Source organism: Anopheles nili, chromosome 3 (genome assembly GCF_943737925.1).
Source record: "Anopheles nili chromosome 3, idAnoNiliSN_F5_01, whole genome shotgun sequence".
NCBI classification, from domain to species: Eukaryota; Metazoa; Arthropoda; class Insecta; order Diptera; family Culicidae; genus Anopheles; species Anopheles nili.
The window spans coordinates 72,606,696-72,624,429 of NC_071292.1; the positions used below are offsets into that span (position 1 = coordinate 72,606,696).

Genomic DNA, 17,734 nt, shown 5'->3' on the forward strand with positions numbered 1-17,734 from the left:
GCATGTTACCGTGACATTGAACCCTTTTTTCTTATTCGCGCGATGGGAAATGTATATATTTACATTTCTTTGTGGCATTTTCCCCAACTGCGAAGGAGGTTCATTGCACGAGCGAAAGGGTGAAAGGAATCCTCCACCATATCGTTACGCTGCACCAACGCTAACGATGTAATACTCATCATTGGCGTTGAACAAATTATCAAAACGAAGAAAAAAAAACAATCACGATTAAACGTTGATATGTTTTGGGCTTAGCTCTAAACGGATCTAACGGTGAAAGTTATGCTAAGCGCCGGGCGCCATCACGATGCTGTTTTATTTGCGCCTCCTTACGATACGCCGTTCCACCGTTTGGTGCGTCTGCCTTTGCGCGTGTTTATGAGCTTGCGTTTTGTAAAGAAACAATAATGTTATCCGTCGAACGATGCGTGTGCTATGGCGGTGTGAAGGGGTTTCTCTTTCCCGGTTCGGGTGGCTGCTGACTTTATTTTATTATTAGAGACGCCGCGGCTCGTTAATACTCCGTTGCGAATGCACTGCAACCGTCCCCGGGGGTTGTAAAAGTGTGTGGCCATTTTAAAAAAACCCCTGCTCTCGTCTCTACATTGCAAAGCAAACCCTTTTGGGAGTAATGTGGAAGCTTGTTTAATAGATTATTTCATTCACTCCGCCGGCGCGATCGCGTGGTTTAGTGAACCGTGCAGGAAATGATAGGAAAACGAGGCAAAATACAAAAAACGACTCATTAAACGTACCTCTTAACTTTGCACTCGCATTCATGCGCATCTCGCATCGGTTTCGGTAAAATGCCGAATTCCCGACACATACATGCGCGCTTTGTAAGGGCACCGTGGAAGTCGTTCGTGTTGCATCAGTGTGTTTTTAATGCGTTTTTTCACTCGCAAGCATCTCGTCCCGCCTTCGTTTCGGTTAATAATAAAAATGATGGTGATCATTCCCGTGGTGCGAGCGTAGTACCTGTTTAAAATTCAAACGGGAAGCAACGGGATCTCCATTGGATGACGTTTACGGCCTCGGGAAGGTTTCAGTTTGCTGTAATTGGCCGGAAGAAAGTCCGCTTTCCGTGGCAGTACAAATAGGTTTCAATTATTACGATCGCAGCATGGTAGTTGAAATAAAGTTACAAGCAAAATGGAGGGTTAAACTACTTTAATTTATTAACGAAGAAATATCTTTTTAGAATAGATTGGCATTTATTGTGCCTTATGCATTTGAACGTAAATTTGAAACATGTTGGTCAAGGCTAGAAACAGGCGAAGCCACTGATGGACAACCTCTAGTTTCTCATTTGAAGACGATTAATTTACCGACGACCACACGTGCCATCTTCACTTACAAGAAACCGGCAGCAAATGTTCTAGCGATAAATTAGCCCAATGAATCTGCATGATACGGTCGCGGCTGGCAGCAAACTTGATGGGAGCTTGCAAAAACGCCACAACGAACACTCCATGTGTTGCTGTCATAACATGCATGGAACATAAATTTAAATTACGCATTTATTCCGTACTCAACCAGGGGATTCTTTTTTTTTTTGTTCACGTGTACGGTTCTTACGGAACATGGCGCAGTAGGTTGTGCCCGTTGTGCCATCTATCTTTCGCTCAGTAGTTGGGTCAATTCGTTGTCAAGTGGCAGCTAAGGATGCCAACAAAAGGGGTTCGTCCCTTCCGGACCGAATGCATCGGCGGCGTATCGAATTAACATATAGCTTAATGTCGAAGGAGAAAAAACACAGAACACATGCATCAACCCCAGGGAGACCAGCACTAACCCACTTGGTCGGGTTGGGTTTAATCATGCCCGATGGAAAACAGGGGGAATACAATTTTCCCACATGCAAACACGATCCGACCCGATGAGTCCGTTTTTCCTAGCACACTTGCACCATGGTACGAATGCTAATATCAAATTTAACATTCTAATTAAAATGCACCCCGTGCTCGGTTCCGGACGAACGTCGGCTCTCGGCAGAATCGACCTGGTGTTAGCGTGTAAATGTTGACGTTTTTTTTGCTGTGTGTATTGTTCTGAATATATTTTGTGTTTTTTTTGAAGAACTTAACCTTTTCCCGATAAAGAAGGGACTCGCAGGTCCGGTAGCATGTCGCATGTCACGAGGAAGGTGTTAGAAAGGTTCCTGTACTAGAAACAATCGGTAGTTTCCCTGTCACTTGGACGGGAATTAGTATTAGTAGAACTGCAACGCCCGAACATTTAATTACTCATTTAGCTTGGAAAGCGTTCGCCGTGATGAACGCTTTGTTCGTCTGTCACCACGGCAGCCTATCTGTCTTCAATCTCAGCCAGCTCGAACTCCGGTAGACGCAACCCCATTACGTTCACCGTTCCTTTTGAACTCCCGGCTTCGGTTTCTTTCCATTTCCTCAAGTGGATATCGAATATCATCTTTCATCACACACATTGCCACACTGTCGGCACTCTGCCTGGTTCGCGCGTGAAGTGGAAGCACTTAAGAGTTTACAGTTTCTGAGGTTAGCTGATGTCGGGCGTTATGAGCGGGCGGTGACAAAACGTGCATGTTGTGGGATTTTCCTTTCTCGCCATGCTTTTCGACCACAACCGGGATAGAGCATGATTGTTTTTATAGCCTCCCAAAAGGAGCAGAGGTCTCTCTTATGTGCCTCGGGAGGTTTGTGGGAAGTTTGCGATGCTCCGACCGCACTGGAGTAGAGCGTGTGTGCTCGTTTCACGGTCATCATGGTGTGTCAGAGGTTTACTTTGCTTTTCAAGTGCAACCGATGTCACCGCCGAGGGGCGTGCATTGGTGTTTACTTCCACGTGGTCATACGGGACGGTAAAGGGTTGTCTGGGCAAAAGACATGGACGGAGAAACCTTAGGAAAGTTCTATTGATGTCCACCCGAAACCGGTCCCTAGTGGACGTTGTCATTCCTCCCAGTGCAAATGTCGGTAAAACGTTTGGTCCGGATTTGCCGCAAGCCACGCAGAGGAGGTTCGCACAAAGGTCAAATGAAGCGTGATTTGTTATCGATTAAATGGAATACCATAACCCAAGGGCAGTCAAGTGCGCATGCAATGGGTTTGCTCGATCCGTTTAGGACCGGGAAAAGGCTTTTTAGTGTTCCTTTATTTCTACTTTAGTCGTGTGCCTGTGCCTCTCAGCACACGTGCCACGGCAGCATCGACTAACGGCCACTTTCGGGTGTCCAACTCCGGGAAACACGCTGACCTACATCGTGTCTCGGTGGCCGTGGCACACTTTGCCTAGGGAGGCACTCTTACCGGCCGGAAGAAAGCCACACTCACATCAAACTGCATATTTTATGCTGATGAGTGGCCGGCGGGATCACTCCGGTGTCCGAATGTGGGCTTCTTGCCCTCGAAATCGATGCATTTCCACCATCGCTCTCAGCTACGATCGAACAGAGATCGGTAATTAGTGCCAACATCGACGGATGTGTGTGCGCATCATCCGAGGATTAAAGTCGTAAGTACCAATTTTAGTGGCTCTTTTCGTTCCGCTGTTCCCATCGAAAAGTCCCACTTTCTTCTTCGTTCCGCTCGATGTTGGTTCTCGTGTTCGGTGTTGGAACAGAGGGTGGCTAATGATATCGTGGATAGGTTTATTGCATGATTCTGCTGTGTGTTCAAGAGGGAGTTTTTTACGGCTTCTTCCGGGGAACAAATTTAGCTCAAATCCCGGACAGATGCCTTTCAATTAGTTCGTCCCGGTATAGGCGGTCGGATTTGGTGTTTCTTTAACCAATATTTAATGATTGGTCGTTTGAGGTCTCAGATGTGGATTCAAACTCTTCAGCTTGTGAGAAAAATGAATGTTGCCTTACATGCATGTGAACATTGTCACTGGGGTGACATTCCTTTCTTTCTTCTAACTTCATCTAGCTCCCTAGATGTATTCCAATTCCTCGACGCCAGGTCGTAGAGGTTTATGGCTGATTGTTGTTTACGATCACTGATCATCAGGCCCTTCGAGACCTATTTGCTACGACATTCCATTCCGACTAATCGGCTTACCCAGTAACCAGGCACGGATGGTTGATGGATGAAGAGAAGTTCTCTGGTACACCTCGTAACCGTTGGGAGCCTCACCGTCAAACCCCCATTACGATCGTTCGGCACAAAGCACTCCTCCAGGTGACGTGCGATGCTTATACTGAGGTGTATTTGTCATGAACTCGAACTCCGTACTACGCCGATTGGTATCGCAATCAAAGCACAAACAACACACGAACCACTGTTGTTTAAAAGCACCACTGTGGCACTCGGACACGACACGGCTCCCGGCCTTAGTGGTTGAAGGAAGCCGGTGAGTTATGGAGGCTACTAAATGCGCGAATTCTTGCCAACCGACGGTAGATCAGGACATGTCTTCGGGGTCGGGGCGGTTACATGTTATTGTAGTTTCGCCCGGCAGCGATTTACCAGTAGATTGACTTCCTCGAATCACACCCATGTCTGCTCGAAGGCGACCGAAATGTGAAGTCCGACTTAAGAGTGACACCTAACAAATGGCAAATAGAGCGCACCACAGCTCTTTTACAAACTAGGTGAACTAACCGGCCAATACCAAGTGGGCTGCTAAATAATACCTGACAAGTTAACGCCACCTAATCGTCGCTTTTTTTTTGCTTTTCTGCTAATTGTTCCCGTTTCAGGTTACAGTCTAGGGGCTTGAGGCAGCAACATGGAGGAAAGCCGTCGGTAATGCTTGCGCGTTTGCGCTGGCACATAAGCTAACGATTGTACGCGTTCGAAGCAGGACTGTCAGTATCTACGGATCGTCAAAACGGAAGCCGTGAGGATAAAAAGAAACACGACGCGCAAGCCCACAGGATCAACCCAAGAAATGAGTGTAAAATCGTGTTCGAAAAGAAGCACACACTAACCGGCAGCCCGTGGGTTAGGAAACGAATCGACCCAATTGTAGGGTGTGTCGAATCGAGAAAAATTGGCTCGAAAAGGCTACGTCAGGGTTGCTTGAGGTGTGCAGGTACCTGCCCCGGAACTAGGAGAAGCGGTACAAGTGCAACCGCTTAGATGCCCAGATGCCCACAACGATAAGAAGCAGCCAGTGCAGTAAACGGGCGACACAGCAGCAGCCGGGAGACAGGAGAAACAGCAGCAGGATGGCGCTAAAAAACGAACAGTTGATGCACCTGATGAGGAGCGTTTTACTGGTCGTGTTAGTCCTCGTACGAGTTGACAGTTGGGTACCAGATGCACAGAGCAAGTTGCGCATCCCATACGGTAAGTTCCTCCGTCAGAGAGAAGACCACAGATCTGTCAAATTATTGCCTCATCGCTGGCTCCAGTAACAGTATCCGCTGCTGTAAGGCTGCTAGAGGCCAACTGCATTCATAGAGCGTAGGGCACCGTCAGCGGAAATGTTCGGGAGCCCTTGCATAAAAATCGGCCCGCACCGGCCGAGACCAGCGTTTGTTTGGTTTCCAATAATTTTAATTAATTGGCGTCAAAAAGAATTACGGAACGCGTCCCTCGGCTTCACCACAGTAATAGTATCGAATGACGGCTCAGGTCAGCGAGCGCTAAAGGAAGGGCCGTATTTTACAGTGACGTTGCGTAGGACGGTGTAGGTTTGGTTTTACGCTTTCGGCATAGATGGACAGGCGAACAGGTCTCCCCCTCGTAACGACGATTTCTCACCGAGGCTCGCTTCGGTGTTCGGTTCCCTGAAGCAGATCGAATCCCCCCCTCTTTTAAGGAAGTGCTTATTAGAATGTTTTAATTTTATGAGAATTAGGTGGTGCGTTTTTACGGCCTTATTTTTCGCTTAAGGTCTGATCCAGCGCTTCGTGTGGGAGTCACCAGCGAACCGGAACCTCTTCTCGAACGTTTTTTTTTGGTTGAAGAATCGGTTTTTGTTTTGGCTCTCCTTTAATTTTTGTCATGATGTAAACGTCGATAGCTGGTAGAACAATTTGTGTGAGTGTGGGGGCTAATTTCATTTACGTGACAACTTCAAATCACACGTCACGGCATGCACGCGACCCCGTGAAGCCTTTCCCAGTGGCCGTGTGGAACATTTTTTTCCCCCATTTCAGCTGGAAGGGTGCTTCTCTCAGCGCGATACAATCATTGCTCGCGTGTTGCCACGCTTTGAGGGTCGCTAGCTGGATCCTCTGGTATATCGGTGATCTTGTACCATGACCGCGTCCACCACAATGGCAATGGCAATCGAATTTGGTGTCCACGCGAGCCCCCATTCCGGCGGTGTTGGACATCGTAATGCAATTTTCGGTTCACCGTTATTTGTCCATGTTAATGGCCGAGCGTGTCCCCGCCACCATTTTTTGTTGCCTCTTTCCCATCCCGTTGGGTGATCCATAATTTATGTTCCCATCCAATGTCACCGTCCTGGACGGAGGACTCGGGCGTACCAGGCGTCAGAAGGGACACTTTTTTCGCGTTTGCATCGATCGCTGTGTTGTTTATGGAGCACTAACGCCTCTCCCCAGGGAGCTCGCTATGGTGTGAAAGCGATACAACAACGCCAAAATGCAAGCAGAAAGATTTGTAAATATTTGGCTCCATGTCGGGGAGGTTGATTTTTTGGTTTTGGTTTGGATTCGACCGCAGGGTTCGAGTTCACCGTTTGCCTGGTGGCTCGACCTCAGGCTTGAGGGAAACCTTTTATCGATACTCTCATACCTCATTTCCAAACACGCACACACATACAGACACCCCCCTAATGGGAGTAGTCCCCCGAGGGCGTGGTGGCCATCGCGTTTGTTCGGTCAGTGCGTTTGAATTTTAATTAGCTTCGAACAGTTTCAGTCGACGGCGTTGGGGCAGTTGATCCATTATAGAAACGAAAAGACAACAATCTGTCAAAACATCAATACAAAGTAGGCGAACGATCGCGATCGGGAGGAAGGGTTAAGATGGCAGCCGCACGCACGTGTGTGTATGTTTTTATTCTTTTTTTTATCGTTCGGTCGCTTCTCAAACAGAAATCAATCCTTTCTTTAGCGGACAGATTCGGCACTCCTCACGCAGACAACAGTTGAGAAATCGGTTTCCCAAAAAATAAAACCGTCTCACATTTTGCGTGCGTGTGTTGCCTACATCCCATCAACAGGGTGTTTTTGTGGGTCCTGGATGCAATGGATGAATGGGGTGGGAAGAAAAAAAAATAAAAGAAACTACACAAACCACACAACGCACGCGTCCAATCTGCGGTGGTCGCGGTTGGTTCATTTGTTTTTACTTGCCTGACCGAAGTGGTGAGTTGCTGTAGAGTGTGTTTTGGGTTTGCGTCTCGCGTCTCAGGCACTTATGCTGTAACAGGGTGGTTTAAAATTTCTTCAATCCGTGCCGATTCACTGCTGCGTTCCTGCGCGCGGGAGGAAACAAAACATTACACCCCGAAGAGTGGCGCGATCGTGACACGCACCAAACTCCGTCGTAAAATCGCAGCAAAGAACCGTGGCGTTGTATGTACGCACTTGACTCAATCCTTCACCGGGTGCACGCCTCTTGCCGGATTGTGTGCGCGAAGGATTGTGCAATTCTGTGGCGCGAGCACTGTTCTGTGTGCCGGCTGCCAATGACACAATGGGGCGCGATGCTGGGCGATGGACTCTTGAATGTTAGCGCCATTGGCCCCCGTGAGATCAAACAACAGGTTGTGTTTCAGGTGGTTGAGAGGAGGTGTTGTGTATGTACAGCATATGCTAGAGTGTTCGCGTTAGTGTAGCTTTCACAACGCCTGCTGAATTGGTCTCAAAGATTTGGCTAGAGCAAAAGGAATCAGCTTCACTCCAGCTTGGAGTGTTGGTCTCTTTGTTTTGTTGCTTTTTTTTAGAGTTGTTAAACGTTCTTCGCCAACTTTGCGCCATCGAAGGTAGATCAGTGCGACTCGATCGTGGCTGGTGTTTGCCTATTTGTTTAAGCTTTAGAAAGCCCTGCAATGTTGACACTCTCGTTACCGTGTTGGGTCATTGGGACAGGTGCGAAAGGTAAACAGCTCGAAACAATCAAGATGGAAACACATTTCGCACGCCATCGTACCCTTCACAGGGTGATGCACTCTTTTGTGTGATATCTCGCAACCGGGAAATCAGCACTTACCTTCGATTTCCTGCCGTACGATAGATCCACCGGATGGCGGTGTTTACATCGTGCTGTTGAAGCAATCTATCGACTAGATATCGCGTCGTTTCTACGAAGAGTGGTGAGGTAAGATTTCATTTTTATCATCTCGTTGACGAGCTTGTGCCATGTGCAGCAAAATGTCCGGAAGAACCACGCAACAGGTGGATGGAAATGACAACAAAAAATGAGATCAAGTGTTGATGATCCCCCTTGTGCTGGGCAGAATCACTCCCACGGCAATGAGACATGAATACTGCCATCCATCATCGCACTCCGAGCATGGTGATGCAACTGGTTATGGTTCCATTCTCGTTGCGGAGTCGTTCTGATTCCGGTGAGAATGCAATAAACCTGACGCCTTGTCTCGTGATGGCCTCATTAGCAACTCCGTACGGCGAGCGATTTGAATGGATGAAGATAAAAAAATAAATATCGCATCTTGTTACGTTCCCCAAGCGCCAAGTCATGAATGCCGGAGATACGGGGCAATGATAATGGAGCAAAGAAAGGGTACGGCGGGATGTGGCTTCATTTTTTTTTGGACGTCTCTCGGGAACTCCGAGGATTCAAGCCACACCGGGAGGCATGATGCTGGGAAACGGCTATCCCATCTCTAGATCTCCGTTAACGGTGGAAGTCGAGGTGGTGGCAATGTGGGTCACATGGTCGAGGCATGAAGTCACGGAGATTGTTGGAGTTCTTCATGGAGTTCCACACGTCCGCAGAGGTAGCGCTAAATCCTAGACAAGCCCCTTCGTCGAGTGGTTCTCCAAACGTAGATACGATGGAATTCTCGTGCTCCTGCTACAGCTGCCTTTCTCTACTTTCACCCGTAGCAGCTTCAACGCTAGACCCAAACGTGGGACCCCGACGACGCCGTCTCGGTTGGGGCGTAAAATTTGACAAACCCATGAACTATGAGGCGCCCTATTCTTTCACTCGTGCGAACGAATCGATTCCCTCGTCCCAGAGATAGAGAGAGAAAGAGAACATAAAAGTAAACCAACATGTTGATGAGACATACAAGACACGGCAAAGACCCTGCAAACCGCGCGCCAGATTGTCGTCATGCCGACCGGTTTCCAAATAAATTCCGCCAACCAGCGTGTATCATATCTCATCTTCCGATGAATGTTCGCGCGGGATCTGTTGGGCGGCTTCTTCTCTTCCAGCAGCCAGTCTAGCCTCGTCGGGTTTGTTTGTTAAATGTCAGCGATGGTTACGATCACCAGACAAACCGGGACCCTATCTAGTCGTCGAGGTTGGTGCTATCTGCTGCCGGGCAAGCGGGCTAGAGATCGATTCGTTCGAGCGACAAACATGCCACCAGGTTCGCGCCATAGGTTGGCCGTGGTACCTCGATTTCTTCCTCAATCTCTTCGAATTTCGGTTTCGAACAGCGTCACCGTATTCCTTTTGGCACGCAACCTGAAAACCCGATGGCCATAAGAAGTGATTTTGAATACTAATAAGACCGCGAGCCAGTCATCGGCGGTCGAGCGATGGTGACTTCTTCTTTGAGTGTCGTGTTTTGTTTTCTGTGGGCTTGCGTTTTCGACTGACCATTAAAAACCTGATTCGATGAATATTAATATTTAGTATCTATGTTTGCTTTTTTTTTCGCTTGGAAGGGGTCAGTATTTGATTTCCCTACGTTCGCGACTCCGACAGGCAGACCACGAGGTCGGCAAACGGAGTGCTTGAAATAAAACATCATAAAACTCATCTTAATGTTCCCCGATTAATCGCCACAGAAACCGTAACTTATTCTACTTTAGTGGCTTAAATTAGTGACATTTGAACTATACCGGTGTCGGTTGCAAATTTGACACCGACGACCGCATTGTGTGGTGGTAATAATTTTTCGCGCCTCTCGCGTGGACCACCTTTCGCGAGAACCTCCGTTCTCTCGTCTCCGCGGTGGAATACGATCCCGGACCGGAAATGGCGTGCTGCGTTTTCGTTTTATCGTGCCCAAAAATGGCGTCAATTTGTGTCGTATTTGTTGGCGCTTATCGAACGATTTGTTTGCAGACTTTACGTAGCGCGCGCTTCGCTAATATGTGACGTTTGTTTTGTTCTTTTTTTTGCCATGCCACCTTGCAGATGCGACCTGGCCGTGCTTTTTCGGCAACAGCAGCGATTACTTCAAGCTACTGGATCAGAACGAACACACGATTTTGATTGGTGCGAAGAATGCGGTATACAACATCACCATCGCTCAGCTTTTAGAGATACAGTCCCAAAGGATAACGTGGGCGTCGTCCGACGCCCACCGGGAGTTATGCACGCTCAAGGGCAAACACGAAGAGGACTGCCAGAACTACATCCGCGTGTACGCCCGAGAGACCCCGACCCGGATGATGATCTGTGGCACCAACTCGTTCAAACCGCTGTGTCGGTACTACAACATTCTGCCCGGTAACGGCACGATCGTGTACGACAACAACGAGCGAGAGGCGCAGGGCCGCTGTCCCTACAACCCGCAACACAACAGCACGTACGTGTACACGGATGGGCAGCTGTACGCGGCCACGGTTGCTGACTTTTCCGGTGCGGATGCACTAATCTACCGGGAACCTCAGCGGACGGAGCAGTTCGATAGCAAACAGCTGAACCAGCCCGCGTTCGTGAGCGCGATCGAGTATAATGGGTACGTGTTCTTCTTCTACCGCGAGGTCGCGATGGAGTACATGAACTGCGGCAAGAGCATCTACTCGCGCGTGAGCCGCGTGTGCAAGAACGATAAGGGTGGTCCGTACCCGTTCCAGGACAAGTGGACGTCGTTCCTGAAGGCACGTCTCAACTGCTCCATCCCCAACGAGTATCCGTTCTACTTCGACGAGCTACGTGAGTATACCTGCCGGTGTTGTGTCCTACAAGGTAGTCACCCTCATTGGTGCTTTTGTTTCTTTGCTTACTATTCCTGCAACAACAGAGGCTACAACGAACGCGATCAGTGGTACGTACGGTGGAGTGCGCAATAAGATCATCTACGGCATCATGACGACACCGGAAAATGCCATCGGAGGTTCGGCCGTGTGTGCATTCTCCGTGGAGGACATCATGGAGGTGTTTGAGGGACCGTTCAAGGCACAGCGAGACATCCACTCCAACTGGCTGCAGGTTCCACCCAGTTCGGTGCCAGAACCACGTCCGGGAAAGTGTGTCGATGACAGCCGCACTCTGCCGAAGGCGTCAGTGAACTTCGTGAAGACGAACAACCTGATGGATAACTCAGTGCGTTCGCTGCACTTGCGGCCGATATTCACGCGCGTGAGCCTCTACTACCGCTTAACGGCCATCGCAGTTGACCCGCAAGTGAAAGCCCTCGACGGTCAGCGACGTGACGTGATCTTCGTCGGTACGAACGATGGCAAAGTGATCAAATTTGTGAACATTCTGTCGGCAAACACCTCGGATGATGTGCTCACGGTGGTGATCAGCGAAACGCAGGCATTCCCGCCCGGCACCAAGATCAACGAAATGACCATCTCGAAGAAGAACTCGGCCCTGATCGTAATCAGCGGCGGTAAGATCGTATCGCTTCCCCTGCACACGTGTAACGATCACGGATTCAAGACCTGTCGCAAGTGCCTGGAACTGCAGGATCCGTACTGCGCCTGGGACGACTTGAACCGGGATTGCAAAACCATCGACAGCGTGCACGCGTCTGGCGCCTCGATCGATCAGTTCTACCAGCGGTTGGATGGAGAGCGCATTAGCGAGATCTGCCGGAAGTACGATCACCAGGAACCGACGGTGCACACGTACGAGGATAATGACGTGTACACGCGCGTTGACGGATCCGGAGCGGTGGAAAAGCCTGATAAATCATTCGACCAACGCAACGTCGTGATCGTTCACTCGAACCATGGCACGGTGTCCTCGGTCGGACCAGAGGATATTGATAACGAGATATCGATGTCGTCAGTGGAAGGTGACGAGCTAACGAACCGCATCATCAATACGCAGCAGCAGTACCATCACAAGTCAGGTGAGTCTTATTACTCTTCGCACACCCCAGCGAGAGATCGAGGGACGTTATTTTATGCTGTAGCAAGAACCGAACGTAGGTCTGTCTGTCATGGCAGTGTGCATGATTGATGACACACTTGACTCTTTTCTCCCGATCGTCGGATGATGAATGACTGCTCTACCGAGCCCTTTTCTGGGCGTGGTAATCATTCTCGCCAACGCCATGCCGACCAGCGAAAGCATTTGGACTTGTAGCGCTGATCTGCGATAATCTAACGTCGAACCACTCAACAGCTGGAAGTGGTTTTGTTTTGCGCAAATGTGTCAAATTTGTGGCACCTTTTTTTAACTGGTTAAATATTTCGTCAAAGGTGCACACCACCTACGGTGTTGCGTACTTGTGTTTTTTTAGAAAACGGTATTTCATTTTTTGTGAATGAAAAAAGCTCAAATAAAAACATTCAGCTTGGTTCCTTCCTTTTGCACCCAACAAGAGGGAGCGTGTGTTTAACTTTCCCCGCGGGTGTGTCGCCTCGCGTAGGTTTGTTTTGGCACGGCGTGTCCTACTTTTTGGGGGCCCTCTGTGGGTTCGGTTAAAGGCGTTAAAATAGCACCACACTTGTACATTTGCGACTGTGTTTATGTTCGCTCTTTTTGTCCTATGTTTAACGGCATGCTTGTAACATTGAGCTCTGGCAGGGGGAGGTTTTTTTCGGTTACAAAATTGCAAAGTAGAACAGGTGGACAATGTAGAACAAGCGCCGATTTGTTGCACTGCAATAACTATTGCGAGTGCTCCATTTAATTGATATCTCTGGCTACAATTTGATACTCCTGCGACTAAAGCAAGGCATACGCTTTATGAATGGTGTATAATTGTTTTTTTTTTGTTTTTGCTTGATTTTTTAGACATATTCGTGAAGGAAAACTTAAAGTTCGCCAGTAGCAACTGGTTGATCATGGCAGTGGTGATTGCTATTACCCTTCCGGTAGGCATATTCCTCGGATTTTTATGCTCCCGCAAGGGTACATTCAGCAACGGACTCCCAGGATGCGAACATCGCAACCAGCTCGAGTGGTGAGTGACATATGAATTAATACATTCCAAGTACGCTCGCCTAACGCATCATTGCTCTCTTTTTAGGAACAGTGGCAAAAGTCTCACCATTCTGTCACAGAACCGCACGAGCGGGAAAGACGTCAATCTGCTCATAAATAACACGAACCAGTACCAAACGCAACAGCAAGCGATCGTGCAGCAGCTACAGCAGCATCATCAAAACAACTGCAAAGATAACATCGACTTCGATTACAAGGATCGCAGCGTAGAGTGTAAGAACTCGACGGAGAACCTCGAGAAGGACATCAGCAAAGGCATGGGCACATTGCAGAAGGTGAAGAAGACGTACATATGATTACTGTACTACTAAAAACCCGAATCCCAACCTCAAAAGTCTCACGCGCGGAAACCCTCCGCGTGCCCGGGTGTGTGGTAGGGTTCGTGGCACGGCGAGGTGTTCCATCTGTACCGGATAGCATCTGTTTCTGTGCCGACATCAGCTAAAATGAGCTCTGGCACCCTTCATTTCTATCGGAGACGCCTTTTCTACAACGGCCAGGGCGCTTTTTGTTTGGTGGTTGGTTTCTATGTGGGTGTATGTATTTAACAAGTGCTCTCTTGCCTCTGTGTGCCAGTAAACCGGATGGACAAACCGAAAAACCTTGAGTATTAGACCGATAGGAACTTAACGGACAGCTATATGCGTGACGAACAAATGATCTTCAAAATTGTCAGGGAAAACGTGATTGTGAAAGTATGAGCAAAAATTCAGCTTAGCAGATAATAGTGTTAGAAATGAGAGGGTGCAAAATTTAAAAAAAGTTGCTGCTCCGCATAGTACGACTCGGTTCGACCTACTTTCTGGTCCGGTTGCTGGATACAGGCGCTGAACGGAATGGAATGTAAAGTTCTCTATCACTATATTGGGTGTTGTTTTTGCACGAAACAACGTAACCTTCCTAACTACTCCAAACGCATGCATGTTTTTGCCTCAATGTCGCTAATACTATCAGATTTTGTAATGCATTTCGATGAAACACTGTGATGCTCAGGAGATCCCGGATTAAGGATTCAGGATTCTTGATCAACAGAATGTTGCCTAACAAACAAAACTGTGATTTCAATACGGAAGCTAACGTTGCTGTAACTGACTCCATGAGAAAAGCGAAGGAAAACTTCCATCAAGTAAGCGCGAGCTCTAACAATGGTTCTATCCTTCTTGCTGGCTATCTCTACTGACTTGCTTGAATGTGCTACCCTATGCTTCGGTTCCTCCGGGAACGGTTTCTTGTCGTTCGATCCCTCTCTTATGGGGTTGTGATTGATGATCTCTTTGGTTCTTGCTTTCTTTGCGCACCTTACGACACATCATTAACCCGGTCTAGATTACATCAAAGCATGAAAGCTTCGATATCGTTGTGAAGCTTACACACAGAAAACAAAATATCACCCGTTTAATTTTCCATTCCGTTCCCACAAACAGACGCGCCACTTGAAGACGTTTAAACCGTAGAGAACCGAGGGCATCACAATGCAGGACCTGGTAGAGTGAGGGAATTGGCTCCGGTTTTTGATTCTGTTGCGTTATGTCTCGGAATGATCCGGTCTAGCTGGCATGTACATGTGTGTGTGTTTTTGTAGAGAGTGTTTATTAATGCATGCGTACCAATTTGACCCAACCACCAACCAAGAAACGAAGCGTGGCGTTTTAAATGCTCATTCCAACAAAGAACTGGCCACGGAGAGCACCAGAAAGTGTGCGAAATTTTCCACACAGAGCCCAGATCCTTAGATAAACGTGAATGCGAGACGATGGGGCAAAGCCATCCACAACGTGAGATAGATTTGCGGAACAGAATACAAACATGGGGTATAATCGTTTACGAATAGTGACACGAGAGTGAGACTGTGTGCCTAGCACAAACCTTTAATGGGTTCCCCTGTCTTTCGCGACCCGAAGATGCCTTACATAACCCGCAGGGAATGCTGGAATGCATTCCACCATCCAGGGAGTATCCTTTCCGGATGCTTTAATTATATCGCTTATACCATCCCCGAACGCGAATGCCGTACAAATGTACAATTATAACATGAACTCAACACGGATCGCTCATCGATAGAGGACAAACTCCGGTGCGCGATCCGAATAGATACGATGCTTTTACACCTTGCAGTTAGAAATGTGCCTGAGATATGAAACTGGTTTCATACGTTCCGTTCTCTCGTTTGTCGTAGAAAAACTTATGCGTTCCAATCAAAAACCGAGCCGAGCTCGTGCTGTAGAATAAGCAAGCAATTGTAGACAGAATGCGCTGTGCGTGCGCTTTTCGAGCTGTATGCGACTCCTTGCAGTACGCGGTAAACTGTCCTGGAAAAACGAGAGCGTTCACGATCAGGCCCGTGAAATCGAGCATTCGAATAATTGCCGCCTTTCTGTACTGTATGTGTGTTTATGTTTGTGTGTTTTTTTTTTCGTAAAATACCTTACGCGAGGTAAACCGTGATGCGCATCCTAGATTGATATTAAATTGTTTGCTTTCATTACATTAATGACCTCCATTGATGCGGTAACACGAACGAAAAATGTCGGGAAATAATGTTGTACAGTAGATGCGTTGATAGAAAACGAACAGGCCGAATAATTATCTGAATAGAGTAATCGTATTAGTTTAGGATTGGTTTTAGCAAAATTTTTATATTCCTTATTTTTGTGAGCTGGATTATTAGGTAGGCAGAAGTAGAGTTAGGTTTTCATAGGTAGCATTATTTCGACGGCATGTGTATTCCCTCCAACCGCATACAATAGCTGTAACGAATACCTTATCATAGGTTGAAACAGCATTGTTTTATGATTTGCTCAACTGCTCAAGAAGAATCGTTCTTCGTAAAGAATCCCGAAAATCTATCGTGGATACGCTGTTAGAATGCTAAAACACTTTCAATCAATTTATAATTTGTTATGTAATGTCTCGATTCGTTCGGAGTCGGTGGCATGATCCCACCTTATTATTTTGTAATTCATCATTTACATTTACTCTGCGACGAGCGCAAACGATGAGCTAGCGGCAATAGTAATACACACGGAGCATATTTATGGCCGAACAGAGCCGACATGTTGCAATAGGAAACTTTAAGCGAGTGCCGTTGTGTGTAAGAATCGCGTATGTCGAAACGAAAGGGTGGAAAAGGCGAAACAATGTGATAAAAATGAGTATTTTAATTATGTTTTTCATCCTCGAGCCTAGACATCCTTTTTTAGTGCATGTGTTGTCTCGGAATGCGCGAATGTTTGTTGTACTTTAGGTTGTAATTTAGGATTGTATTTTAGAGGCTAAGTAGGGACGTTTATTTTTAATACGTGACGCCAGGACTGGAATATGTCAAATTTCGTTTTGCATGCAGCTTTGCTACGGTTCTATATTATTAATTTTATTTTATTACGCGCTATTTCGGAGCGTTGCGACACACGTATATTGTTTGCCGGAGACAATTTATTTTATTATTAATATTTTTGCTGACGGGGATTCGACAGTCCTCTTTCGATTGTAAATGTTGATCCATGAACATAGGCTAGGATAACACAGATTTTTAATTTAGCTAAGGCGCCAACTCCCGAGATTCCACGATCAGAAAATTGACTTCGGACAGTGATTTGATTCCAATTAGTGCCTGACATTAGCGAAGAGTGCGTGTGAAAGCGATTGATAAAAGATAATAATCATTTGGAGAAGAATGAGTGGGTCAGGAGGCGCTAGATAATTAATGCAGCAATGCCTAGCGCAGGCCGAAGCAGTATGAAAGTGAGCAACCGTACATATTATAGACATATTGTAGACCCACAGGAATCATAAATATACAACGTAAACGCCAAGCACACCGCCAAGCTGGTCCCCGAAAACTTAGTGTATATATTCGAGGATACGAATAAAAAACAATGAATAAATAAATCAGTGTCCAGCGTTACATTTTTTTCATTATTGAGAAACATTTTTCCCCTTTTTAGCACGATTTTTGGGTTTTTGTAGCCGGTCTGCTGATGTTGGGAAACTCACAGCCCCCTTGAAAATATATTTCGGTAAAAATGCAAATCGCAACCGCGAAAGGGTGAGAAAAATTATGATCCCAACCGTAAAGCTCTCATTGCATACATACGAGCGAATATGTGCATTGTTGCAGTCTTTGAGGATCAAATTTCGGCTTCGACCAACAAAGTCAATAGCATAAAATACTCTGCAACCCCTAATCTTCAAAAAAACCCTCCCTTCAATGATATCCGTCGCCGTACGTCGTTAACTTTTCACCCACAACACACGAAAGCAGATTTGGGCAGAGCCCGAGCAATCGCGATGCGCGCGCCTCTCGGCGAGAAGATTTTTCGATATCACATTTCGCTGTCCAAAGCGACAAATTATACCAGGAGATCATGGTTCGAAGAGGATGCTACCAGCCGGTTGCCGCTTCGCTAGTATCACGCAGCTAGTGCTCTCACTTTCGCGCATTGCGTAATTCATTGCTAGCTCCCTCTAGCGAAATCAATCAATGTTGTCTCTCTTTC

At 47.2% G+C, this 17,734-nt stretch overlaps 1 protein-coding gene across 1 annotated transcript; it reads left to right on the forward strand.

Annotated features, from left to right (window-relative positions):
- The first annotated feature begins 5,095 nt into the window (after window positions 1-5,095).
- Window positions 5,096-14,692, forward strand: LOC128725394 (semaphorin-1A). Its single transcript, XM_053819135.1, has 6 exons — window positions 5,096-5,273; window positions 10,248-10,991; window positions 11,080-12,138; window positions 13,029-13,197; window positions 13,264-13,513; window positions 14,663-14,692. Exons 1-6 carry the CDS (start codon window positions 5,153-5,155, stop codon window positions 14,690-14,692), a joined length of 2,373 nt encoding a protein of 790 aa, XP_053675110.1. The 5' UTR covers window positions 5,096-5,152.
- The last annotated feature ends 3,042 nt before the right edge of the window (window positions 14,693-17,734 follow it).